The sequence below is a fragment of the Pan troglodytes genome, chromosome 5 (genome assembly GCF_028858775.2).
Source record: "Pan troglodytes isolate AG18354 chromosome 5, NHGRI_mPanTro3-v2.0_pri, whole genome shotgun sequence".
Taxonomy (NCBI): domain Eukaryota; kingdom Metazoa; phylum Chordata; class Mammalia; order Primates; family Hominidae; genus Pan; species Pan troglodytes.
In genome coordinates this window covers 182680311-182707636 of record NC_072403.2, presented here as the reverse complement: position 1 = coordinate 182707636, position 27326 = coordinate 182680311, and the positions used below count along the sequence as shown (strand labels likewise).

The 27326-nt window shown below is 40.1% G+C and overlaps 1 protein-coding gene across 6 annotated transcripts in view; it reads left to right on the top strand.

Moving 5' to 3' along the window:
* The window catches only part of PDCD2 (programmed cell death 2), a 43409-nt gene extending 19052 nt beyond the window's left edge, over positions 1-24357 (top strand). Inside the window, exons 1-9 of one of the 6 annotated variants that reach the window (XM_063812708.1) lie at positions 814-3809; positions 6235-6298; positions 6395-6643; positions 12590-17178; positions 17733-17975; positions 18292-18423; positions 21373-21476; positions 22497-22610; positions 23756-24357. In XM_063812708.1, the coding sequence (XP_063668778.1) occupies positions 16896-17178; positions 17733-17975; positions 18292-18423; positions 21373-21476; positions 22497-22610; positions 23756-23914 (1035 nt within the window). In that variant the 5' untranslated portion in view covers positions 814-3809; positions 6235-6298; positions 6395-6643; positions 12590-16895 and the 3' untranslated portion in view covers positions 23915-24357. The other 5 variants (XM_063812707.1, XM_520603.7, XM_063812709.1 and 2 more) reach the window with 5 other exon arrangements.
* Positions 24358-27326: the final 2969 nt, after the last annotated feature.

The following is a 27326-nucleotide window of genomic DNA, read 5'->3' as shown; positions in this document are numbered from 1 at the left end:
GATGTGTTTCCTCATAATACAATTTCTCAGTGTGGCAGAAAAAAACATGTTTATTAACGGGCCAAAATATCTTTAGTCTTTCTGTAAAAATAGGAAGCCAAAAGTATATAAACTTGAATTATTTATGTTCAGTAATTAATGTTTTAGTATTGTATCTTATTTATAAATTGTCTAGATATTTAATGCAAATCTTTTACTTAGCTTAAGTTTAAGGTTAAAAATTAGCAAAAGTACTTTGGAAACTACTATTAGGCAGATTTACTGTGAACAAATTATTTTTGAAATAATGTTTTTCACTTTTCACAAGATGGCACCGAAAGCGAAGGAAGCTCCTGCTCCTCCTAAAGCCGAAGCCAAAGTGAAGGCTTTAAAGGCCAAGAAGGCAGTGTTGAAAGGTGTCCACAGCCACACGCAAAAAAGGAGATCCTCATGTCACTCACCTTCAGGTGGCCCAAGACACTGCGACTCCAGAGGCAGCCCAAATATCCTCGGAAGAGCACCCCCAGGAGAAACAAGCTTGACCACTATGCTATCAAGTTTCCACTGACCACTGAGTCGGCTGGAAGAAGATAGAAGAAAACAACATGCTTGTGTTCTTTGTGGATGTTAAAGCCAACAAGCACCAGATCAATCAGGCTGTGAAGAAGGTCTATGACAGTGATGTGGCCAAGATCACCACCCTGATTTGTCCTGATAAAGAGAACAAGGCATATGTTCGACTGGCTCCTGATTATGAAGCTTTGGATGTTGCAACAAAATTGGGATCATCTAAACTGAGTCCAGCTGGGTAACTCTAAATACATGTGTATCTTTTCACCATAAAAAAATAATGTTTTTCATAAGAATGACAACTTAATTAGAATCAAATCTATAAGCTTTAAGATTTTACATTTCTGTAAGTATAATATTAGCTTATTTGACTAGAACTCAAGCAGAATAGGAATTTATGTTTGTTTTATATTCAATAGTGATAACTTTGAAGACATAGTTTTATTACACCAAAAATTTTATATTAATCTCATTTAACTAAGTTTTATCCAAATCATGTTAACTTAAAAAACATTTGATCAGTTCCTGTATTTCTAGGAGTGTGGTGAATATTTATTTATAAATGGTTATTTTTTTCCAAGCCAAGTTAGAATAGAGCACTTTTAGAGGATTTTATAAATGAATTTTGCAGTGCTATCCAGAGTTAAGAAAATATCACATATACATAACATACATTAATAGATATACAAACACAAATAGAGATTTCATAGCTTTCATCCTGAAATTTCAGCCATGAATCAGGCATAAATATTCTGATGGTTAATTTTAGACATCTACTTGATTGGATTAAGAGACATACATAGCTGGTCAAACACAATTTCAGCCATGAATCAGGCATAAATATTCTGATGGTTAATTTTAGACATCTACTTGACTGGATTGAGAGACACACATAGCTGGTCAAACACAATTTCTGGGCATATCTGTGAAGGTGTTTCTGGAAGACACTGAGATAACCCTGACCCAGTGTGGATGGGCACTGATATGGTTTGCCTGTGTCCCCACCCAGATCTCATCTTGAATTGTAGTTCCTATAATCCGTACATGTCGTGGGAGGGACCCAGTGGGAGGTGATTGAATCATGGTGGTGGTTACTGCCATGCTGTTCTCATGGCAGTGAGTGAGTTCTCATGATCCGATGGTTTTATAAGGGGCTGTTCCCCTTTGGCTCAGCACTTCTTCTTGTTGCTGCCATGTGAAGAAGGACGTCTTTGTTTCCCCTTCTGCCATGATTGTGAGGCCCCTGCAGCCACGTGGAACTGTCAGCCCATTAAACCTCTTTGTTCTTTATAAATTGCTCAGACTCAGGTATTTCTTCACAGCTGTATAAAAATGGATGAATACAGGCACCATCCAATTGGTTGAGAGCCCAGATAGAACAACAAGGAAGAGGAAAGGTGAATTATCTCCTTCTGAAATGGAAACATCCTCCTTCTCCTGCCCTTGACATCAGAACTTCAGGGTCTCAGAGCTTTGGCCTCAGAATCAGAGTTACACCATTGGCTTCCCTGATTCTGAGTCCTTTATATCTGGAGTGAGCCATGCTGCCAACTTTCCTGGTTCTCCAACTTGGAGACAGGCTATTGTGTAACTTCTCAGCCTCCATAATTATGTGAACCAATTCCCCTAATGAGTCTTCTCTCATCTATCTATCTACATATATCCTATTGATTCTGCCTTTCTGGAGAACCCTGACTAATGTTATTACAATAATACAAAATTCACTAGTTTATATAGAAGACTTGGTTTTTGTCTTTGCCCCATTTTATATTTGTATTATAACTGTGTATCTGGAAAATGGAACAAGTTTTTTCTTCTTCATATGAGCGCCAAAGCTTTTTTCTCACCAATATTTTTGGAGATTTTTAAGATTTTCTTTTGTTTGGACATACAATCTTATGGAGGCTGAGAAGTAAAATTTTTTCTATTTTATTTTTCAGCCCCAGGTGTTTGCTTTTGCAGATTCTTGAGCACATTGAGAGCCTCCAAGGCATGGAGTGGGGTGCCTAAAGTTTCAGTGATTACAGGGAGTTGAGAGACTCAACTGGGAAAGGAAAGGTCTAAAAGGAGGCAATTTGGAAGATAAAAATTTTCTCAAAGGAGTGATTAAATTTCTAAATAATTCTTAGTAAAATCATGTAAACAGGAAAGGAAGTAGAATTAGTTCCATATTGGTGGAACACATAGTCAGCAGAGGTGTGAGAAGGGAGAATTTAGTCAACTGAGAAGTTCCCATGAAAGCAGCAAGATCAAGATCACAGAGACACCTTGAAACAAAAGCCAGGAATAACTTCCAACTCAAGAGGAGAACAGAGAGGCCTCAAAACCAAAGCTAGGATAAGAAACTTGTAGCCCAAGAGTTACCTTCCAGACAAAGAAGCCTGAGATTCCAATGCATCTTCAGAGAGTACTCACTCAAAATGCTACTGAAACTGAAGGCTTTTTAATGACTTAGCCATGCCTGCAAAAGGCATTTCCTAAGGTGGCACAGAAGACGGAGCCCCCATATCCAAAGATAGCCAAGGAGAAAGAAAGACCCCTGTTGCCAGAGCCAGTGGGCAAAGGCAACAGAAAAGGAGACAAGGGTCCTAATGGGATGAGATCCTTTCAGATTTAGGCTTTTACAAACTCCTGAGAACTGGCAGGTTGACAGCCATAAATGGGGTACCAACATTTCTACTCATCGGATTACAAGTTCTCAGGCATCCAAAATGATGAACAAAATGACAATTTCTAGGGCTTCTGTGGGAGAGTATGGAAAGGTCTTTTTGAACCTTCTAATGCTATCAATGGAAGAATGATGAGGTTCATAAATTTGGAAAGGAGACATTTCTTCATTTTTATGTTTATTTTTATTTTTATTTTTTTTGAGACAGAGTTTCACTCTTGTTGCCCAGGCTGGAGTGCAATGGCGTGATCTTGGTTCACTGCAACCTCCACCTCCTGGGTTCAAGCGATTCTCCTGCCTCAGCCTCCTGATTAGCTGGGATTACAGATGTCCACCACCACACCTGGCTAATTTTTTTGTATTTTTAGTAGAGACAGAGTTTCATCATGTTGGCCAGGCTGGTCTGAAACTCCTGACCTCAGGTGATCCACCTGCCTCGGCCTCCCAAAGTGCTGGGTTTACAGGCCTGAACCACCACACCCAATGAGAGATTTATTTCCTATAAAGGGTTGCGCCTGAAGGGTTGTCCTCCTGACAGGCTGGGAAGCATAGCCTCCAGCAAGAAGCCAGAAACAGATGCTTCAAAGAGAAGGTAAAGGAAATAGTAATTTATGCTGAGTGGAATGGCCAAATACATTTATTTAATAAGCTCTAGGAGGAGTCATGAATTTTTATGGAAGGAGAAATGCATGCATGTGCAGTTGGGTTTGTTGCTTCTTCATGGGTCCCATGTACAAAAAATGGCAGTGTTAGCATGATCCCAGGGTGGAGTTTTCAGCCATCTGACAATAAAAGGTGAAGCAGAGGACATGAAAACTCGCTCTGTGCATCCTCTGTACACTGGCCAGAACCTCTCCATCGTGGGTTGTCTCTTATCAGGCAAGAAAGGAGAGGTTGATATCAGTGGTGGAGCCTTTGAAAGGGCTGGTTTCTGTTAAATCCTTAGGGAAGAAAGCCTTATCATGGTTAGCAAAGGAAGGGGTATAACAATGTGTATGTGACCTCCATCATCCCATCCTAGCAAAGCTGAGAACTCAGTTTTGAATGTTACTCTGGGCTCCCCTCAGCCAAGAGTGGGTCTGTTCAGTCAGTTGGGAGCTTAGGATTTCATTTATCATTGCTAATGGGAAAGAGTATGCTGTCTCCATGGCAGCTGAATTTGCAAGAAACTCCTTGGGTGGGGTTAAGGGCAGTTGTATTTTTCTGGGAGTTCTGCTTTAATTGGATAAAGTAAGTTCTGGTAAGATTTCTTCCTTTATCTTCAGTATCTCAAGTGTTTTCATTTAAATAATCTTTATAACAACTTTTGATGTCTGAGTGGAGTCCCACACAGTCATCTATTGTAAGACTTTCTGATTCCTTTTTTTTCCTTTGGTCATTATGAATAGGGCTTCTGTAAATAATTGCATGGTAGCTTTTGTTTGGAAATAACATCAAAGTAGTTGTCAAAATACTTAGGAATGTGATTTTTGGATTGTAAGGTGAGACTTGTTTAGCTTTAGAAAAAACTGCCCAACTTGTAATGGGGAGGAAAAAAATTTTCTATGTTTTTGGAATTCTTAGATGGGACCCTCTGTAAAAACTGACAGACTAAAATGAGAAAAACAGAAAAGTTTAAAAACACGTATACCTTATGGATACATGGGAGATACTCAGGGAAAAATGAGTAAATCTCCAACAGGTGGCTTTCAATTCAAGCATAAATACTATCTTCAACTTAAAGAAAGAAGATTTGAGGTGCATTAGTGGGGAGTTAACCAGCAAAAGCACATTAGACAAGGGTAAGGTTTGTTATACAGACTTAAGTCCACGCATTCTCCATTGATAAGACTCTTTAGTGATTTAGTTATCCTTCTCTTCTTGTTGTCGAGAGAGGTAGCTTTTAAATGGTGATTTCCTTTATAGATGTAAATTTTCCTTACACAAGTGTAACTTCTACTCTGTTTTCACAACTTCCTTTGTTAGCATTTTTTTTTTTTTTCAAAATAATCAGCTTGGAATAATTCTTAAGCCAAAGGGACATATTTTGTGGTGGCATATTCTGGTTTCCTACCATTATATTTTAGGATGGCATATTTTGGTCTTATACACTGTGTTCCACCGGCAATGAAGAGTTCTTGTTTTTCCTCCAGCAATTTGTCATTTTGTAAAGAGTTTAGCAGTTCTAAGAGCTATACACCAGCTGTGCTATCTCATTGTGGTTTTCGGTTCTCTAGTATGTTGAGCATCTTTTTGTATGTTTACTTGCCATCTGTAGATCTTCTTTGGTGAGGTTCTGTTCAGATCTGTGTGCATTTTCAATTGGGTTGTTTAACTTATTGTTTAGTTTTAAGATTTTTTAAATATATTTTGAATACAAATTCTTTCTCAGATCTGTATTTTGCAAATATTTTCTTCAATATGTGGCTTGTCTTTTTGTTCTCTTAACAAGGTCTCTTCCAGAGTATAAACTTTAAATATTAAGAAATCCACATTGTCATTTCTTCTGTGTATATCAACCTTTTGTGTCATTTGTTAAAATTCATTACCAAACCCAAAGGCACATAGCTTTTCTTCTATAGTTTCTTCTAGAAATGGTACAGTTTTGCATTTTTAGTGTAAGGATGATTTTGAGTGATTATTTGTGTAAGTTGTAAAGTTTTCATCTACACGCATATCATTTCTTATGGTTTCCAATTAACTGTTCCCTATTTCTGGGAAAGACACAGGATAGTGGGCTCTGTTACAGTAGATGTATGACATTTTTATTGCAGAATGAATGATGATTGGGGCATCTTAAGAGGAATTCTAGGGTGTTTCTTTCTGCATAGGTACCTCTTCTCCCACCTACCCACAATTGACAAGTGCCCATCCACTCCAGCACTAGGGATGCTACTAATATGTGAATTTTTGGTGGTACCTCCAGGTGAGGCTTCCCAGACTTTCCCTTTTCCAGGAGCTTCCCGCTCCTGTTCATGTCTAGCTATCTATCTACTCTTGCCCAACTTGCCAAATGTTGCATTCCTCATCTTTTGCAGGAGGAGTTAATCCTCGAGGATTGGAACCTAATTATCTTTGGCAAATGGATGTCACACGTTACATGTATGTGTGCACAACTTTTCTCACTTTGCATAACAAAAGGTTGGGAAATAGGTAAAATAATAACTTGGGGTAGAGGTTATGCTTGTGTTTCTCCAGGCCAAAATCAAGAGCTGATTTGGATACCATCAAGATACCTGAAACCTTATCATGAGCCAGATGCTGAGGAAGAGATTCCAGGAGGATCCTGAGGACCCCCTGGTTGCAGCCATCTCGAGACTGATGCTGAGGAGGACCCCAACTGTCACGAGCAACACCCATTGAACACAGCCACCCACTTGGGGACATATCAAGAAGCTGTCACAGAAGGCAGAAGAAAACCTGAGGAAAGCAGGACAACCAGTCACAGTGAGTAATTTAATGGTAGCTATGACAGCGGTGATCACCATTGCCATGAGTATTCCTTCAACAAGGGCTGACACAGAGAACAACTGTACTTATTGGGCATATTTATCAATCTTGGCTGGCAATAATGCCCGGATGTAATCACTCTATGACACACACATGCTTTCTGATCTCAGTATTTACCATAATAAATCTGCTCCTATAATTAAGGCATACTGCCCTCAAAAACCTATTTGTAAACAGAATTGGACCCAGTTAGAAAAAATGAATGTACTTGTTTAGGAAGAGTGCATTGCAGAACAGGCAGAGGTGCTGCACAATGCTTCCTATGGAATCATTATTGATTGGTCCCCTAAGGGGATGTTTGGCTTGAATTGCACCTCTCAGTCTGCATGCCACAGCCACACTATGTTCAGCTGGTCTGAACAAAATGGTCAGATGGTAGAAATGATAAGAAGGTCAGATAGTAGAAATGATAAGACATGGCAAGAGTTCCTATCATCTGGAACCATGGCGGTATAGTGGCACCTCAACCTCAAATGATATGGCCCACTCTAGGAGCTTAAATAAAGATTTGTGGAAATTATTAATAGCTCTTAATTGGATCAAAATTTGGGAAGGAATTTAAAAAGCATCTAGAGGGACCCTCTACAAGCTTGTTTTTGGATATTGCAAAATTAAAAGAACAAATAAAGCATCCTAGGCACACCTGACCTTAATGCCAGGAAAAGGAGTGCTTAAAGGAGCTGCAGACAGATAAGCAGCTAGCAACCCATTAAAATGGATGAAAACACTTGGAAGCTCTGTGATTTCAATGATGATTGTGCTTTTAATCTATGTTGTTTTTGTATAGTCTGCAGATGCGGATCCTGACTCCTGCAAGAAGTAGCTCACCGTGACAAAACTGCCTTTGCTTTTATCACTTTGCAAATCAAAGAAGGGGGACACGTTGGGACTAGGCCCCCAAAATCTGGCCATAAATTGGCCGCAAAACTGGCCATAAACAAAATCTCTGCAGCACTGTGACATGTTTGTGATGGTCATGACGCCCATGCTGGAAGATTGTGGGTTTATCGGAATGAGGGCAAGGAACACCTGTACCACCCAGGGCGGAAAACCACTTAAAGGTGTTCTTAAACCACAAAAAATAGCATGAGCGATCTGTCCCTTAAGGACATGCTCCTGCTGCAGATAACTAGCCAGACCCATCCCTTTATTTCGGCCCATCCCTTTGTTTCCCGTAAGGAATACTTTTAGTTAATCTATAATCTATAGACACACTGCTTATCACTGGCTTGCTGTCAATAAATATGTGGTAAATCTGTTTGAGGCTTTCAGCTCTGAAGGCTGTGAGACCCCTGATTTCTCACTCCACACCTCTATAATTCTGTGTGAGTGTCTTTAATTCCTCTAGTGCCACTGGGTTAGGGTCTCCCCAGCCAAGCTGGTTTCGGCAATAACCAACTTTTGATTTTATTACTTTCTCTGTTTTTTGGGTCTTCCATTTATTTCCACCCTAATCTCTGCTATTTTCTACTTTCTGCTTGATTTAGATTGTTTGCATTTCCTTTTTCATTTCTAACGGTAGAAGTTTAGATTATTGAACTAAAATCTTTCTTTTTAAATATAGGTGTTTACAGCTGTAAATTTCCTTTTCAACACTGTCCTGTGTCCCATAAATTTTGACATGGTGTATTTTCATTAATCTCTACATATTTTCTAATTTCCCCTGTGATTTCCTTTTTATCCCATAGGTTATTTTGTTTAATTACTACTTATTTGTGAATTTCTCACATTTTCTTCTTTTATGGATTTCTAATTTCATTTTATTGTGGTTGGAAGACATACTTTGTATGACTTCAGTCCTTTTAAACTTATTGAGACTCGTTTTAGGGCCTAACACATGGTTTATCCTAGAGAATGTTTCATGTGTATTTGAAGAATATATATTGTGCAGTTGTTGGATGCAGTATTATACAGATGTCTGCTAGGTCTATTTGGTTCATAGTGTTGTTTAAGTCTTCTATTTTTTGTTGATCTTCTGCCTAGATCTGTTCATTATTGAAAGTGGGATATTAAAGTCTCCAACATTTATTGTTGACCTGTGTATTTCTCTTTTTAAGTTAGTTTTTGTTTCATTTACTTTGGTGCTCTACTGTCAGAGGTATATATGTTTATAATTGTTATGTCTTCCTGATACATTGACCCTTTGATTATAAAATATCTTTGTCTCTAATAATTCGTGCATTAAAGTCTATTTTGTCTGGTGTTTATATAGCCACTTCAGCTGTCTTTGGGTACTGCTTGCAGAGTATATTTATTTCCATCCCCTTTCTTTCAACCTATTTGTTTTCCTGAATGTAAAGCAGGTCTCCTCATATAATTGGAGAATGGTGGTTGTTTCTGTCTGTGTTTTGTGTTTTAATCCATTTTGCCAATCTCTGCCTTTTTTATTAGAATGTTTAATTCATTTACATTTAATTACTGATATGGTAGGATTTGTGCCTGTCATTTTGCTCTTTATTTTCTGTATGTTTCAAGTCATTTTACTCTCCATTATTGCTTTCTTTACTGTTAGATATTTTTACGTGCCATTTTATTTCTTTGTTTCTTTTACTCTATTTTCTTAGTGACTGCCTTTCAATTAACATTTAATTTCAGTTATCATCTTAATTTAAAACAATCTAGTTCAGATTAATACCAACTTAATTCAAATCATACACAAAAACTTTACTCCAATATAGCTCTATTCCCATCCCTCTTATTTGTGGTATTACCATCATGCAAATTAAATTTTCATATAACATTGTCAAAACATTTTTATTGGTATTGTTTCCTGCAGTTGTCCTTTAAATCAGAGAGAATGAGTTACAAGCAAACAAAAATACATTTATACTATCATTTTTATATACCTATGTAGTTACTTTTAACCGTGCTCTTTTTTCTTCTGTAGATTCAAGTTATGTGTAATGTTCTTTTATTTCAGCCTGAAAGAGGAGGCCCTTTAGTATTTCTCATAAGGCAGATCTATGAATGACAGATTATCTCAGTGTTATTTGTTTATTATTAATTTGGGAATATCTCATTTTTTTTTATTTTTCTTTGGTTTTTGAAGGCTAGTTTAGCTGGATATACAATTCTTAGTTGGCATGCTTCTCCACCCCACTGCCTTCCCAAGTATGTCATTCTGCAGCATTTTGTTCTCTGTGAGTTTTTTACAAGAAGCCAGCTGTTAATCTTACTGATGATCTCTTATACAAGATGAATTGTTTTTCTCTTGGTGCTTTCAGGATTCTCTCTCTCTTTTTTGGCAGTTTGACTATGATGTGTCTAGGTATGGACCTCTTTAAAAAGTATGAGTAGGATACATTTAAACTTTTTAAAATATATAAATTTTAATCAAATGAAAAGCTTAATGGAAAATTTTCGCTATTATTTCTCCAAATAGCCTTTCTGCCTTTTTTCCCCCTTGTTCTCTCCTCTGGGACTTCCAGATTTGTTTGATGGTATCCCACAGATTTCTAAGGCTCTGTTCATTTTTCTTTATTCTTTTTTCTTTCTGCTCCTCTGATTGGCTAATCTCAATGTACCTATCATCAAGTTTGCTGTTTCTTTTGCAATCTCTAATCTGCTGTTGAGTGCCTCTAGCGAATTTTGTATTTCAGTTTTGTAATTTTCAACTCTAGCATTTCTTACTTGGTTCTTCTAATTCTTATCTCTTCATTAGTATTCTCTATTTGGTGAGATATTCTTATACATTCCTTTAGTTCTTTAGAAATGGTTTCCTTTAGTTCTCTGAACATATTTATAATAGCTAATTTAAAATCTTTGCCTAGGAAGGATAACATCTGGGCTTCCTCATGGACAATTTCCATTGACTTCTTTATTTTCCTGTTGGGAACAAGCCCCCCAAAATCTGGCCATAAACTGGCCCCAAAACTGGCCATAAACAAAATCTCTGCAGCACTGTGACATGTTCCTGATGGCCATAACACCCACGCTGGAAGGCTCTGGGTTTACCGGAATGAGGGCAAGGAACACCTGGTCCGCCCAGGGCGGAAAACTGCTTAAAGGCATTCTTTTTTTTTTTTTTTTTTTTTTTTGAGACGGAGTCTTGCTCTGTCGCCCAGGCTGGAGTGCAGTGGCGCGATCTCGGCTCACTGCAAGCTCCGCCTCCCGGGTTCACGCCATTCTCCTGCCTCAGCCTCCCGAGTAGCTGGGACTACAGGCGCCCGCTACCACGCCCGGCTAATTTTTTGTATTTTTAGTAGAGACGGGGTTTCACCGTGTTAGCCAGGATGGTCTCGATCTCCTGACCTCATGATCCGCCCGCCTCGGCCTCCCAAAGTGCTGGGATTACAGGCGTGAGCCACCGCGCCCAGCCTAAAGGCATTCTTAAGCCACAAACAATAGCATGAGCAATCTGTGCCTTAAGGACATGCTCCTGTTGCAGTTAACTAGCCCAACCTATTCCTTTAATTTGGCACATCCCTTCGTTTCCCATAAGGAATACTTTTAGTTAACTTAATATCTATAGAAACAATACCAATGACTGGCGTGCTGTTAATAAATATGTGGGTAAATCTCTGTTTGGAGCTCTCAGCACTGAAGGCTGTGAGACCCCTGATTTCCCACTTCACACCTCTATATTTGTGTGTGTGTGTGTCTTTAATATCCCCTAGTGCCGCTGGGTTAGGGTCTCCCCGATCGAGCTGGTCTCAGAATTTCCTCTGCATGGGCTTTTGTTTCTTTGTGTATCTCATATTTTTGCTCAAAACTGAATATTTTAAAGATTAGGATGTGGTAACTGTAAGCCAGACTCTTCCCTCTCAAGGGTTTTGTTGTTGTTGCTGTTGAATTTTTTAGTGACTTTCCCTGACTAATTCTATGAAGTCTGTATTCTTTGTCATGTGTCTTTCAGTCTTTGCTTAGTGTGCTGAGTGGTCAGCTAATGATTAGATAGAGATTTCCTTAAATGCCTTGAACCTATGTCTCCCAGCCTTTGTAGAGTGGCTTTGTATGTGCTGGGACACATCTTCAACACTCTGGCAGTCCAAGTCTGCTTTAGCCTTCACTTTCTGATTGCACAGAACCCCAGAGTCAGATGTAAAACATTACAGCTGCCTCAGGTCTTTCATGGCCACGCACAAAGCCCTGCCCCTGTGTAGCTGTCTAGATTTCTGGAATATATCAGAGCTTTTCAAAGCCTTCTTTGAACATATCATTCCCCAGGATTTCTTTTTTTCATTTTTAAAAATTGTGGTAAAATACACATAACATAAAATTTATCATCTTAACCATTTTTATGTGTACAATTCAGTAATATTAAGTCCAGTAAGTCCTCATTTATCATGGATAGATTCTTGGAAACTGTGACTTTAAGCAACACTACTGGTAATAAAACCAATTTGCCATGGGATGATTGATATAAACAAGAGTTAAGTTCTTGTAACATATTTCTGGTCACAAAAACATCAACAAACATCTAAATAAAGACCCCAAATATTTCTCATTTTAAACATTGAAATAAATGTGAGCTATACATTTAAGAAAGATTGATAAAAACAAGATAATTTTTTTTGGAGATGGAGTCTTGCTCTGTTGCCCAGGCTGGAGTGTAGCGGTGCGATCTCGGCTCACTGCAACCTCCACCTCCCAAGTTCAAGTGATTCTCCTGCCTCAGCCTCCCAAGTAGCTGGGAGTACAGGTGCGCGCCACCATGCCTGGCTATTTTTTGTATTTTTAGTAGAGACAGGGTTTCACCATGTTGGTCAGGCTATCTGCAGCTTTTAACAATTGAGTAACACATACTCCTATGAACAAAATTTGGAGCACATTTGGTTCTCTCTACCCGATTTCTCCAGAATTTGGAAACTATAAGTATTCTTAACTTATGACAATACAGTTATTTGCATAAGTGCACTAAGAATCTGTTTTCATTTGTAACAGGACACAATTGGGGGAACTGGTTGTTTACCAATGCTTTTACTTGACTTACGGAGCCAATTAAACCCCCTTGGAAAAACCGCCCTCATAACTTTGTCTACACAGCTCCTGTACGGGGTTCCTGACCTGTGGTAAGTAAAGAATGTCACTTTCTGACAGGCCCAGGAGCCTCAAGTTTATCTTGGAACCTCAAGAGGAGAGGATCACCCAACTCACAGGTATTTGATGGCACAAATCCATGGCTGGGCTCAGCTTTTAAGAAGTCTTATCTGAAATACCCTCTATGGAACAAAGTTCCATCAAAGCCAATTTAAAAGCCAATGTTAAAAAATAATTATTCTTGCTGCACTGTATACAAATAATTCGGCCAAATATAATAAGGCAAACCTATCATGATTTGTCTTTAGTATAAATGGGAAACTAGAGACTGGAAAACTATAGTCCACCAGTTGTTAGATTCTAGTCTTGCCTAATGTTTTTCAATTTTTATCATTTTCTACAGTTTGGACCAAATTCTAATTTTTGTGGGCTACAAGTCTTCAAAATAATGTTTTCAATTTTTTTCCTCTTTTTTTCCCTATTTTTCCTAATTTGGAGTCACTTAAAACTAAGCTGTCACTAAACTAAGTCACTTAAAACTAACTTTCGTGAAGCCCTGTGAACTGAAGTAGACAACTTAAACTTCAGAAGAAAATAATGGGAACCTATTTACATACATAAGCCACTTTCATACCTGCTTACTGATGTATGGACTTCAGAGTAATGTGGCCTAGATCAATTTTCCAAGATTGTTCTTATTCTCCCTTCCTCCCCAAATTTTCTCTTGATAGGACATTAGACTTCACAACCTTCTAAAAATGAGCTTTCCTAATAACTCAGGACCTACCCTTCTAGGAAAAAACCATCCTAGCCATGAGAGAGCAGATAAAACCTGGGAACAGAAACTTATTTTCTTCAAAAATGCTTTCTCCAAAATATTTTAAAAAAGAAAAGGGGGGAAATGTGAAAGGAAATTACCTTGGAATCCCATAATCACTAAGCTAATGGGAAAAGTCAAGCTGGGAACTGCTTAGGGCAAACCTGCTTCCCATTCCATTCAGTCATCCCTCTGCTCACTGAGATAAATGCATGTCTGACTGCCTCTTTTAGAAAGGTGAATCAGAAACTCAAAAGAATGCAACCATTTGTCTCTCACCTACCTGTGACCTGGAAGCCCCTCCCCACTTCGAGTTGTCCCATTTTTTCTTTGAGTTGTCCCACCTTTCCTGACCAATATTCGTTTTACATATGTTGATTGATGTCTTATATCTCCCTAAAATGTATAAAACCACCCTGTGCTCTGACTATCTTAGGTACATGTCGTCAGGACCTCCTGAGGCTGTCACGATCGTGTGTCCTTGACCTTCCCAAGAAAAATTTTCTAAATTAACTGAGACCTGTCTCCAATTTTTGGGGTTCATACAGGTTAAATTGTAAAAGATCTGTGTCAGAGGAGGAAGTCCATTCAGAGGGTTGGGGGGCCTTATTTTATTTTTGGTTTATAGGATTCTGACCCTTTTTATTATTTCAAGTTGGCAATGAAAAAAACAGCAAAAGTATATAGGACTAAGGATTCTAGGCTGGGTACAGTAATTCACACCTATAATCCCAGCACTTTGGGAGGCCAAGGTGGGAGGATTGCTTAAGCCCAGGAGTTTGAGGCCAACCGGGGCAACATATGAGACCTCGTCTCAAAGAAAAAAAATATGTAGAAAACTAGAGAGAATAAATTAAAATTCCAATAAGAGAAATATATTAACCTGGAAACCTACAGGAAATGGGTGATTGCCTAATAAAAATACACATGAACAAAAGGAATCCTAAAATAAGAAACATACAAATAGGCCAGTTAGTATAGAAAAGCTTGGAATGATGCTTAGACATCTCTCACTGGAAAAGACCCCAGGGACATACAGATTCAGAGTTAAGTTTTAACTGAATTTGGTTAAATTTGTTGACCTTCAACAAATCCTGATTTTATTTAAAATGGTCAAGGCCTAGTTGAGGGAAGGGGAAAGAAGTGATTTTCTTCAATTACTTTTACGGTATAATTTCTGTGAAAGGAAAATAAAACTCAGGACCACAAAATCACTAAACCAAAGGGTAAAGTCAAGCTGGGAACTATGTCAGGCAAACCTGCCTCCCATTCTATTCCTAAATAAGATAGCTGCCAAGATAAGAGGCTACGTACCTCCCTTAAAATTTGCCCACAAGGAAATTCCTTGTGGATAAAGGACAGACAGAACTCAAAGTTATCTCTTTAAGGTGCACCTGAGACAAATGCATATCTAATTGCTTCCTCTCCCCTATTGTTTACGTAAAAATGATAATTCACTGAGCCAGACTAAATTGTGTATTCAGTGGAAGGCTGATCAAGGACTCAAAAAAATGCAATCTTTTGCCTCTTACTACTCATGACCTGGAAGCCCTTGCCTCAAGTCCCGCTTTACCTGACTAAAGGACATCTTACACATACTGATTGATGTCTCATGTCTCCCTAACATGTATAAAAGCAAGCTGTACCCTGACCCCCAAGGGCACATGGTCATCAGGGCCTTCTGAGGCTGTGTCACGGGTGCAACCTTAATCTTGGTGAAATAAACTTTCTAAATTGATGGATGCCGGATGTGGTGGCTCATGCCTGTAATCCCAGCACTTTGGGAAGCTGAGGCGGACAGATCAACTGAGGTCAGGAATTCGAGACAAGCCTGGCCAACATGGTGAAACTCTGTCTCTACCAAAGATACGAAAATTAGCTGGGTGTATTGGCACACACCTATAATTCCAGCTGCTCAGGAGGCTGAGGCAAGAGGATCGCTTGCCCGGGAGGCGAAGGTTGCAGTGAGCCGAGATCATGCCACTGCACTCCTCCAGCCTGGGTGACAGAGCAAGATGCCATCTCAAAAAAGAAAACAAAAAATTGATGGAGAGTTAACTTTTGGTTTACAATGTAAATGTTTATTTAAAAACAGACATTATTTTATGTACCATTACAAATATACTGCTACCCAGCTGCTCGGGAGGCTGAGGCAGGAGAATGAACTCGGGAGGCGGAGGTTGCAGTGAGCCGAGATCGCACCATTGCTCTCCAGCCTGGGCGACAGAGCGAGACTCCATCTCAAATAAAACAAAAACAAAACAAATATACTGCCAACTAAACTGTGATTTTGTCAAAAATAAATGTTGTTGATGACTTTCCATTAAAGCCACTGTAGTAGCCCAGGGAAAGCTTCCTTTTTGTCCTCTGAAGGTTCACTGAAAAGTCAACTGACAAAAGGCACATTAATTGGAGAAAGGGCATACAAATTTATTAACATGCACATGGGGGAGAACCAGAGTGATTTTGCTGAAGCCCCAAATGGGGTTCAGAAACTTATATACCATCTTGAGGTTACAGAATGGGGGTTTGGATTGTGGCATAACAGGTTATGCGGGTGGAGACCTGGCTGACAACCACGGTCTTTTATGTAAATGAAACCTCCTAAGTAGAACTCCTTAAAGAGAACAGATGGTACATGTTTCTTTCAGACCTTTGCAAACCAACTGTAAAATTCTAAACCCTCCAACCGACTGATGGACCCTCTGCTTGCCCAAGGGCATTCTGAAGTCAACCTGAAAAACTAGTTCAGGCAATGATGGGAAGTGGGGGTTGGCCATGCCTCATTATACACTCCTCCCTTGGAATTCAGGTACAGCAAGCCAGCACTAACATTAAAACAGAGACCTTAAGACTGACAGAAAAGACTCTTCTGCAGAGGCTTCTTCATTACTCTCAGGCGCACAGGATTCTTGGTTTCTGCTGTAGGGTCCTCACTTTACCTGTTCAACCTTCATTTATCTTTCACTGCCTCCTCTTGGTTAGCACTTGGCCAGCGCACAGGTTTCCCACACCCTGAGATGGACACCAGCAGGGAAGGTTTGAGGGAGGGCTCTGCCTCCCTGGCGGCCACCCGCAGGCCCACAGCAAGACATGTGCAGAGGTGAGCGGAGCGCCGTCACCAGCTGCGACTCTCCCGAAGACCAGAACCATCCCAGAGCACCCGGAGGCACCAGGAAAGCGGCTCGGAGGCAGAGGCGCCAGGGGCGGGGCTAATGCCGAGAGGTTTCCTCCGCCCCGTTCCCTCGCATTGGTCCTGCAACCGCTCTCGTCAGACGCGTTTCCGCCTCCTGTCCTCCGGAAAGGTGCCCGCCTCTTGCCTTCCGGCCCGGCGCCCGATTTCCGCCTTCCGACCCAGCTGTGGGCTGCGCCTCACGCCAGCCAGCGCCCGGCATGGCTGCCGCCGGGGCCAGACCTGTGGAGCTGGGCTTCGCCGAGTCGGCGCCGGCGTGGCGACTGCGCAGCGAGCAGTTCCCCAGCAAGGTGGGCGGGCGGCCGGCATGGCTGGGCGCGGCCGGGCTGCCGGGGCCCCAGGCCCTGGCCTGCGAGCTGTGCGGCCGCCCGCTCTCCTTCCTGCTGCAGGTGTATGCGCCGCTGCCTGGCCGCCCGGACGCCTTCCACCGCTGCATCTTCCTCTTCTGCTGCCGCGAGCAGCCGTGCTGTGCCGGCCTGCGGGGTGAGCCGCCAGACGGGGTCGGGACGGGGCCATGCCTCCGACGCGTGCGCGGCGTTAATTCCGGGAGCGACCGGGGGACAGCGGCAAGCACCGCTGCCGCCCCATCCTCAGAGCTCCCTCTCCGCGCTGCCCCAGGAGCACCTTCTCCCGGGCCCTTCCAGGATGTGCTCATTTTTACTACATAAGCTTCTAACTGTGCCCACGCGCATTGGTAACCCCCAGCTTTTAATCAGTGGGTACCAGGTATGGTGTTAATTCAGATAATAGAAATTGTCTTGGAAAGATGGATCCCCGTAGCTTTTTCGTATTTTTGGCAGTCGTTCTTAACGATCAGTCTTACTAATTTGATTAACTCAAACCACCTCTAGGAGGCAACTCAGTTGCGTGTACCGGACGAAATCTAGTTTCTGGATTTTAAAAGCTTATTCCTGAAAGCAAAAACTTTCATTTCTTTTTTGTTGTTGTTGAGTATTTTCAGTTTTACGTGCAGAGGATAAAATATGTGAATTGCTGTTTTGTTTGAAGATAAAACTTTTCTCTGCATTCTTTTTTAGTTTTTAGGAATCAACTACCCAGGAAAAACGATTTTTACTCATATGAGCCACCTTCTGAGAATCCTCCCCCAGAAACAGGAGAATCAGTGTGTCTCCAGCTTAAGTCTGGTGCTCATCTCTGCAGGGTTTGTGGCTGTTTAGGCCCCAAAACGTGCTCCAGATGCCACAAAGCATATTACTGCAGCAAGGAGCATCAGACCCTAGACTGGAGATTGGGACATAAGCAGGCTTGTGCACAACCAGGTGGGTAATCTTTTTTTTAAGTCTCAGTTCAGTTTCATCGCCTTTGTCAACCCAGATATTTCCAGGACAACTTTAAAAGTAAAATTAGGAAAGGTATAGTACTTCAAAATTTTTCATGCCTGGAACACCTTTGTAAAAAAAAAAAAAAGGCTGTGAAGTCTGAATCACTAAATAATGTCACCATATAGGCATTTAATTTATGACCCTTTATCTAAAATGCCAGAACTGTAGGGAATATAGTACTTTAGAGACAGCAAATTATTAGACTGTCTTCAAAACTAAATGATTACTAATAGTGCTGTCCTTTTTGTTTCAGATCATCTGGACCATATAATTCCAGACCACAACTTCCTTTTTCCAGAATTTGAAATTGTAATAGAAACAGAAGATGAGATTATGCCTGAGGTTGTGGAAAAGGAAGATTACTCAGAGATTATAGGGAGCATGGGTAAGCAGTTTCAGGACTTCATTCATTAAGTGGTTAAACATAATGCTTGGAAGAAAGGGCTCCATGTGCCTAGAAGAGAGGTACTGAGAGGAAGACTCGCTTTGGAGGCTGTAGCATACAATTTTCAGATATTGCCTCAGGTAAAAATATACTTCCTGGACTTTGTTTTCTGACACATAAGAGGTGTGTTCTGCTCCCTGTAAAGACAAGGGTGGGTATCCAGATGGTCCCATGAGTAGGGCTGCACAAGATGCTGGAGGCTTGGTAAGTTCCTCTGGGTCGCAGATCTGTTTCTCGGGTCGGGATAGTGTGAGTGCCTAGCACAGTGTCGGGCACGCAGAAGGGCCCCTTAAAAGTTTCTCTTTCATCTGGCCAGTTTTAGATACACAATTTTGTCAGTTTACTTACAGTGCATACTCTTGGGTAGTACTTGTGCTGACCAAGTATCTTAGAGGCTTATTTTATTATAGTAGCCAACATTTATCCAGCACTTACCTTATATAAAGGGCTGTTTGTGCATGAGCTCATTAAAATCGTGACAGCAGACCAATGAGTGAGAAACTGCCCCGTTTTGAAGGTGAGGAAATTGGGGTTCTGGGTATAACTTTCTTTGGTCACATAATACTAAATTTTACAATTTGAGCCTTGAGCCATACACAAAACCACCACAAAATTAGATTTATAGACTCAAAATGAAAACATCAGCTTACTGGTTTGTAGTTCATACCAGTCATACATTCCAAAACATGTTTGAGTCTTACTCTGTGCCTGACCTTGTGCTTGATAACAGGGATATAATGGGTAGCAACACTCCAGTGGTCAGATGCTCACAGTCTTATGGAGGAGCCCAAATAATATCTGGGGAAGTTAAAGTCCATGTAATGACTGATAAGAGTACAATACAGGTGCCATGGGAACACGTGACATCACTGAAGACTGCCTGGAAGGGGCCGCACGTGTGTTCATACCTATACGATAAAAATGATAGATAATGAAAATGCTTATCTTTAGGAGAAAGGAGAGCCTAGAGTAGCAGGATCAAGGATGAAAGCTGGACTTCAAATATGCCTTGTTAGTGTAAATGTGACTGTGGAACTGTATGAGTATTTTAAGATTATGGAGTAAAGTAAGTTTTAAAAAGCAGTCCCTAATCATCAAAAGTAAAAAACTCTTGATGTAGTCATATAACCACACTAAGAACTCTTCTAGGTGACTTCAAAACATAGGACAGTACATCTCTAGTAGAATATACCCTGAGAATGAAAAGAATGTAACAGTGTTAGTATTTTGAATAAACATGTTATTACTAGACTGTTGCTTTTATTTTGAGATGGTTGTGTGTGTATTGGGGGGAAAAGGAAACGAGTAATTATGTTGGTGTTACTGAGAACTGAGATGCTGGGCGTAGGAGGAAGATAATGTTGATTGTGTCTACGTACCATTTCTCTCTAAGAGGAACTCCAGGCTCTTTGGAGAGGTGGTTGATTCCAGAACTAGGTCAGGAAATGTTCATATAATGTGGGAACATGGTCATATCAAAGATTAAGGATAAGGATTACTAGGGCCGTGTCAGAACTCAAGCAACATGAAAAGGCTCCTGCTTGCAAAAGATGGACAGTTTGAACATCCGCAAGGACGCTAACTGCATCAGATATGTTTAATGGGTTCAAAATGATACTTTAAAAAAACTCAGTAATCATCTTTATAGGATACTTGGGAACAGACTCATTTTCAAATTGGTAAATGAAAGAGTTTGCCTTCAAGGGGTACATAACTTAATTATGAATGAAGTGATATGTGTGGAATTTACTTCAGAGTAATGGAGGTGGAAGTGGCAGAGAAAGGAAACACTGGACTTGATAGTGTTGAAACTGATTAATGATATGTGGCGGTTCATTATAGTATTTCCACTTTTCTGTATGTCCAAAATTTTCTAAAATAAAAGGAGAATTGAAAAGAAAAATGCTTCCTGGAGGTAGCTGTGTCTTACCTGAGACTTGGCAGGAGGCAGTAGGGCCTGAGGGAACAGCGTTTACAGTGTCCTAACGGTTATACTGAAACGTTCCACGTATACTTGATGGAACATCAATCTGAAGGCATCCTGCACTTCCTCCATCAGACCTGATGGTGCAAGTGAACACCATCAGTGCCTTTCCAGTTTCATCAAAGCAGTTATTTTAGCTTCTCTGACCCAAGGTATATCAGTTCTATTTTAACGTACATTACAAAGACTAATGGTTATACTTAGAGACACGGGTCTGTTGGGGACAGCAGTGGCTTAGGGTGGCTGTAATCCCAGGAAGGAATGTGGAGAAGGAAATGAACATTTTTTTTTTTTTTGAGACGGAGTCTCACTCTGTCACCCAGGCTGGAGTGCAATGTCACCATCTCGGTTCACTGCAGCCTCTGCCTCCCAGGTTCAAGTGACTCTCCTGCCTCAGCCTCCCGAGTAGCTGGGATTACAGGCACCTACCACCACGTCTGGCTAATTTTTATATTTTTAGTAGAGACGGGATTTCACCATGTTGGCCAGGCTGGTCTTGAACTCCTGACCTCAGGTGATCTGCCCGCCTCGGCCTCCCAAAGTACTGGGATTACAGGCGTGAGCCACTGCTGCAGGCCAGAAATGAACACTTGACTGAGTGAGTGAGCCTACCAGCTGAGGATACTAATGATAAGAAGGGCTCACATTTGTTGGGTGTCCTGTGATGTGCTGGGCAGTCCTAAGCCCTTGACCATTCTGTTATTTTGAAGCTTTAAGGAGATGCACTAAATGGAAGTCCATATAATAGAGTTGCATGGAGTACCTGGAAATTCAGATGGTCCAACTTGAATGAGTGAATAAATAGGGAAAGCTATCTGATTAAAAGTGGGTCCCCTCTCCATGTGTGAATTGTCAAGTTGTGGGGATTACTCCTGTTTTTCATAATAGTTACGTTGATTTTTCAGGTGAAGCACTTGAGGAAGAACTGGATTCCATGGCAAAACATGAATCCAGGGAAGATAAAATTTTTCAGAAGTTTAAAACTCAGATAGCCCTTGAACCAGAACAGGTAAAGTGGAGCTCATAGCTCCTCATCGTGTTCTCTTCAGGCCATGTTTTATGAGTATAATCTGTAAGAAATAACTTCATAGTAACATTAGTCTGTTCCTTAGAAGCCTATAAAAGCAGGCTTTTGTTATCTCGTTAGAGGAGTTCCTCACACAGATGGGCCATGTAGAAAGGTGTTTTGCAGTGCTGATCCGTTTAGTAGTTACTAAAAGACTAAAGGTTATACTGTTTATCATACAGGGTTCATTTTCTAAAGCATCAGGGGTGGGAGATGAATGAGATGTTGCCTAAGGTACATGAGGTTTAGGCACCATTGGCCCCCCCGCCAGAAAGAAAAAAGGTTATTTTTGCCCATTTCCAACAGGTAACTTTGGCTTGTAAAATGTGACATGTTAACATTTTCTCCTTAACCTCCCCTACCATAAACGTAAATCACGAAAGAAAACTAAATTCCCATAAACCAGTCACTGGTTCAAATAAATACACAGGAAGAATAGATCTAGGTCTTAAACACTACGGCAGTTTTTAGCAATGCATATGCTTTTAGACAAAATACAGAAAACCACTCAGTTGCTGTAGGAAGCTTATTACAGTGAAATTTACTTATGTTTGTAGTAGTTTTCAAAACACTATGTTTCACTTGGTATTTGTCCCTCCTAAAATTTTTTAACTATGAAGGTAGGCACAGACTCTGGGCAGAATTCTGCAATCAGAGCAGAGGCTCATTCTTAGTCCCTTCACAATATATTCATAGGATTAAGATGCCAACATTAGGTAGTAAAAGCATCATCTGGGAAATATATTTTGATGCCGAGTCAGATAAACTGAAATAATCACTGAGGTGATTGAGAAGGCATTAATGGCACACTGGCACAGCCAGGTCTGATGGGGGAACTGTGACATGCCTTTTGGGTCAGTGCTACATCAAGAGTAGGAACATTCATGGAGTAGATAGCATGTTACCATTGGAAACTTATAGGTAAGGTATTGATTATTTGAACATGATCTTCATTGATTTTAGATTCTTAGATATGGCAGAGGTATTGCCCCCATCTGGATTTCTGGTGAAAATATTCCTCAAGAAAAGGATATTCCAGATTGCCCCTGTGGTGCCAAGAGAATATTGGAATTCCAGGTATGACCTTAAATAAGGACCATTTAGTGTGTAATCACCATGATTGTTTTTAAACATTAAAAACTTCACCAAGGTAATTTGTGCACATGGGTCAACATGGCAGTACGGAAGGGTACCCTATAATGAAAATCATCAGTTTCCTGCCTCACCTTGGGGCTAGTTCCCTGGAAGGAACTGTCTTGTTTTTTTCTGTTTCCTAGTTTTCAGACACGGTCTATTGACTGACTTCTGTGACAATGAGGATATCTACACTGCTCTCCACCTCCAGTGTGGTTATGTCATTATTATTAGTGCCTCCGTTAACTTTTGTTATTTTAAATAATTTATACCTTCCTTTCTTGTTCTAGTAATTAAAGTCTTTGACTATATACTTTATGAGAGGAGTCTTTACTGTTTAATCTTGGTTTGTGGATTTGTTAGAACAAATGGATATAAGCATTAAAGATAAATGTCCTCCCCTGCCCAAAAGGATTTGTTAGCATCAAAATCCATTTGGGTAGGGTGGAAATGCTCTTGAGCTATGGATTCACTAACCTTACCAAAGTCATAGCTAATATTGGTTCTTTTCTTTGGGTAAAAAAGGAATTATGAGGACCATACACAAAACTCTGCTTGGTTCTTAGTGCCAAAGCTCTCAATGTCCAAATTGAGGTGACAGGATTTGTATAAAGTGATTCCATATCAGGGTGGCTATTCTGCCTATTCACTCTTTCAGTTAGACTACTTCTAAGATTCCTCTCTGGTCTCTATAACTACATAGATAGATGTCCTTTCTGTATTCATTACTAGTAATTAGTGTTTCTTGAGTCAAGAGTAACAACATCTGCAATGATACAAAGTAAAGTAAAAGTTGCCCAAATAGAAGCCTCAGCCCTTTTGAGTGGCATATTAGTAATGAAAATAATTCATTAACAGCCACTTGTGAACTTCTTTCTCAAATGGAAAAGACCAAACAGAAGGTGAGAGGGGCTTTGAAGTCATAAGGAAGTTTTAGATTGTTAAACATGTTAATTGTATAATGTGTATAATCCTGCTTTGTAGTATGAGGATTGAAAGACCAAGATCCCTATAATCATCCTGGCTGAGAAGGTCTCGTGCTCCCTGCTGTGAAGCAGCTTTCTAACTGTGTGTCACCCTCTTCTCAGGTCATGCCTCAGCTCCTAAACTACCTGAAGGCTGACAGACTGGGCAAGAGCATTGACTGGGGCATCCTGGCTGTCTTCACCTGTGCTGAGAGCTGCAGCTTAGGTACTGGCTATACAGAAGAATTTGTGTGGAAGCAGGATGTAACAGATACACCGTAAAGGCATCTTAAAGCCTTGAAAAATGTTAATAATCTTTTATACCTTGCAATTCCATTTCTGGGATTTTATCCTAAGGAAATACTTATACCAAAAATAGAGGTGCAGAGATGTTGACGGATTGCTTACACAGTGTCTACTTATTAGTGAAACAAAAGAAGTGTCCAGTGACAGGGAATTAAATAAATTTTGGTACATCCACAGAGGAAGGCTACACAGTCTTAATTATAACACCTAAATTGACAACAGACATACCATTATAGGTGGTATTCATGGTATGATCCTGTTCTTGTAAAAATATTTGTATGTATGCACAGAAATCTGCAAAGATGTACACTTAGTGAACTGGTTACCAACGAATGGTGGGACTAACTAAAATGGTCTTTTTACTTATATGTGCATTTCTTTTTATAATAAAAATGGGTTATATGCCTAATGAAGTCAAACCATCTCACTCTGAGCATTTCCCACCCTAAGTTTTTTAAAACACAAAAATACTTAGGTAAAACTCCAACAAACTTGTCTGATCATTAGCTGATTATCACAGGCTCTAGTATGTACTGGAAGCCCAGAATATTTGAGAAACACCAAACCTCAGGCTGGTGAGTATGATGAACAGGAAACCCAGTAATTCTGAAGCAGCAGTATCACAGTTGGCAGGATGAGGAACAACAGTGGCTTTGTGATCACAGAACTGGAGTTTAAAGAGGCTGGACCTTCAGAACTGATCTTGGTCAGCCAGCGGCCCTGCTTACAGATGAGACACTGAAAGGCAAAAGGCGATGGTCTTCCCTTTCCGTGTCAGCATTGTATACAGGTTCCCTATCGCATATACAAGGGTTATGGAATGTAAGCCAAAATAAGGGTCTGGCCTAGGAGGCAGCAGCCTGAGGAAAGGAAGGCCCTGAAGTCAGTTTTCAAAGGGCTGACCCTTGGCCTATTATGTTTCTGATACATTTGTTTAAGCAAGTGGCTCCTAAGACTACACTAAGGTTTCTTCCATCCCCTAGCAGCTCACAGTTGACAATTCCCAGTTCTCTCAGCACCAGTGATGCCTGCCCTTAAGACACATTGCTGTTGATCAGTGCTTGAATACTGATGGCTAATTCTGATAAATTTCTCAGGCTTATTTCCTTAATCTACATTGGCTCACATTGTCCCCTAACACATCCCTGTTAACTGAAATGCATTGCCACCATAAATCCTCACGTTTTCATAGGTAACATCACTTGCTAATGTAATTGTCTACTTGGCTATTATATTTGTAATTTAAAAAGTTCTGTCCTAGTAGTCCATATTATATAAGTATACATATGCAATTTGTATTAATTGTATAAGATAGTTACACATAGCACCACATGGGAAACTGCAGTATGGAGTTTCTCCCATGGGGAGGTTATCAGCTACTTAAGAGCTAGAGGATACTAGTTTCGAACCTGGGATGGCTAAATCTATGAGAATCACCTATAACTATGGTGTCACAGCCCTGTGGCTACTGGAGTAAGTTGTCATCAACTAGTGACAAGAGCTGGTCGCAACACTTAGTAGGAAGCACAGTGGCATAAGGAAACCTGGACTAGCGGGGCCTTTATATCTAAAATTATGTATTATTCCTTATAGGCAGAATCTGTAAGTACGTTATGACTGCTAATGACTTTTAAAGCAAACATATTACGATCTTTCTATGGTAAAAACTGTTATTTGGGGACATCACCAGATGATGTGGACATTCTTGCAGGTATTTTGGCATACCCAGGCAAGCTGTCATTGGTGTATATTCCAGTTAACCTCTGGAGATGATCATAACAGTTTACAAGGCCTTTCCATTTGGGGTGGATATATCAAGAGGGAGACAAACTGGTCCGAATCACCAGAAAGAAAATCTCACAGCACCAACTTGGCATCTGTGTTAAAAAATAGCAACTATATTTAAAATAAACTGTACAACATAAAAAATTTAAATTAAAAAATGCATTAAGCAAGTTGCCTTTAGAAATGTGAAGACATTTTAAAACACTACAAGATAATGAGCAAGTCTCACCTACATAATCATGGCTCCACAGACGGTGCCAGTCCATGCATCCACCATTTCTCAACACCTACAAAGTTTTAAGATCTGCTTGGTTCAGATACTGTCCAGCCACAGCAGCTCCCTCTGCTGTAGAGAGCAGCATATTCAGCTTTGCCTTTTTATTTCAGATACTGAATATCCTTTGGCAATTTCAGATATCACAGCAAAAAAAAAAAAAAGTTCCAAGTGTTTTTGGCAATCATATTGGTGATAGTGTTTTTGTTACTCTTAAGAATGTTACGGTGGAGGTGGGAGGATGGCTTGAGCCTAAGAGTTCAAGACCAGCCTGGGCAACAGTTGAGTGACTTTGTCTCTACAAAAATTAAAAAAAATTAGCTGGGTGTGTTGGTGTGCACCTGTAGTCCTAGCTAGCTACTCCAGAGGCTGAGGTGGATCACTTGAGCCCAGGAGTTTGAGACTGCAGCAAACCATGATTGTGCCACTGCACTCCAGCCTGGGCAACAGAGACCGTGTCTCAAAAAAAATTGCACATATAACAGATAAAGTAATGATAAAGTAAATACGTAAAGTAAATGAGTAATTATGGGACATTCTAATTCCTCATCCCCTATGTCTTTAAGAATTAAAAATTCTCAGTGTAGAAGAAAGAGTGTAATACAGAATTGGTTAAATAAAAACCCTATAAGCTTTGAATTTGAATTGGATATACAATTGGTAAAATAAAAACCCTATGAGCTTTGAATTGGACATATTAATATGAACTAATTTTATCTTGAAAACTTAAAAGGGGAAAGTATTCTGCTATATGGAGCACAACACTTTATAAAAGTATTCAAATTAATAAATGAAAAAGAAATGAAATGACTAAAATGTCATTTTGCAACCCACTAATGAATTAATAGATCTAGGAATTACACAGCAGCTTCCAATTTGCAGGAAATACAGAGAATAGGGAAACTACACCATGAATTTCCAACTAGCAAACCCCAGACTATGAGAAGCTCTACACAATAAATGGCCTGTAAATTGGAAAGAAAAGAGATGGACGAGGAACTTCAATTATCTTTAAATGCGTGAGAGTCAGGATAATAGTTACTGCTTGAGGGAAGCCAGAAGTGTGTGTCTGGATAGGACCATAAGGAGGGGCTTCTAGGACAGGCAGCAAAATTGTTTCTTGACCTTGTTGGTGGCTGCAAGGGTGTCTGCCTTTGTATAATACATTATGCTACACATTTGTTAGATTTCCTGTATATGTAGCTACAACTCTAAGAGATGATTTTTTTTAAGTTATATACATTAAAGTCCTAGGCACTGATAGGAAAAATAAATGTTGGAAAGGAAAACATAAAATTACTATTTACAGATGATTACATGCCTAGAACT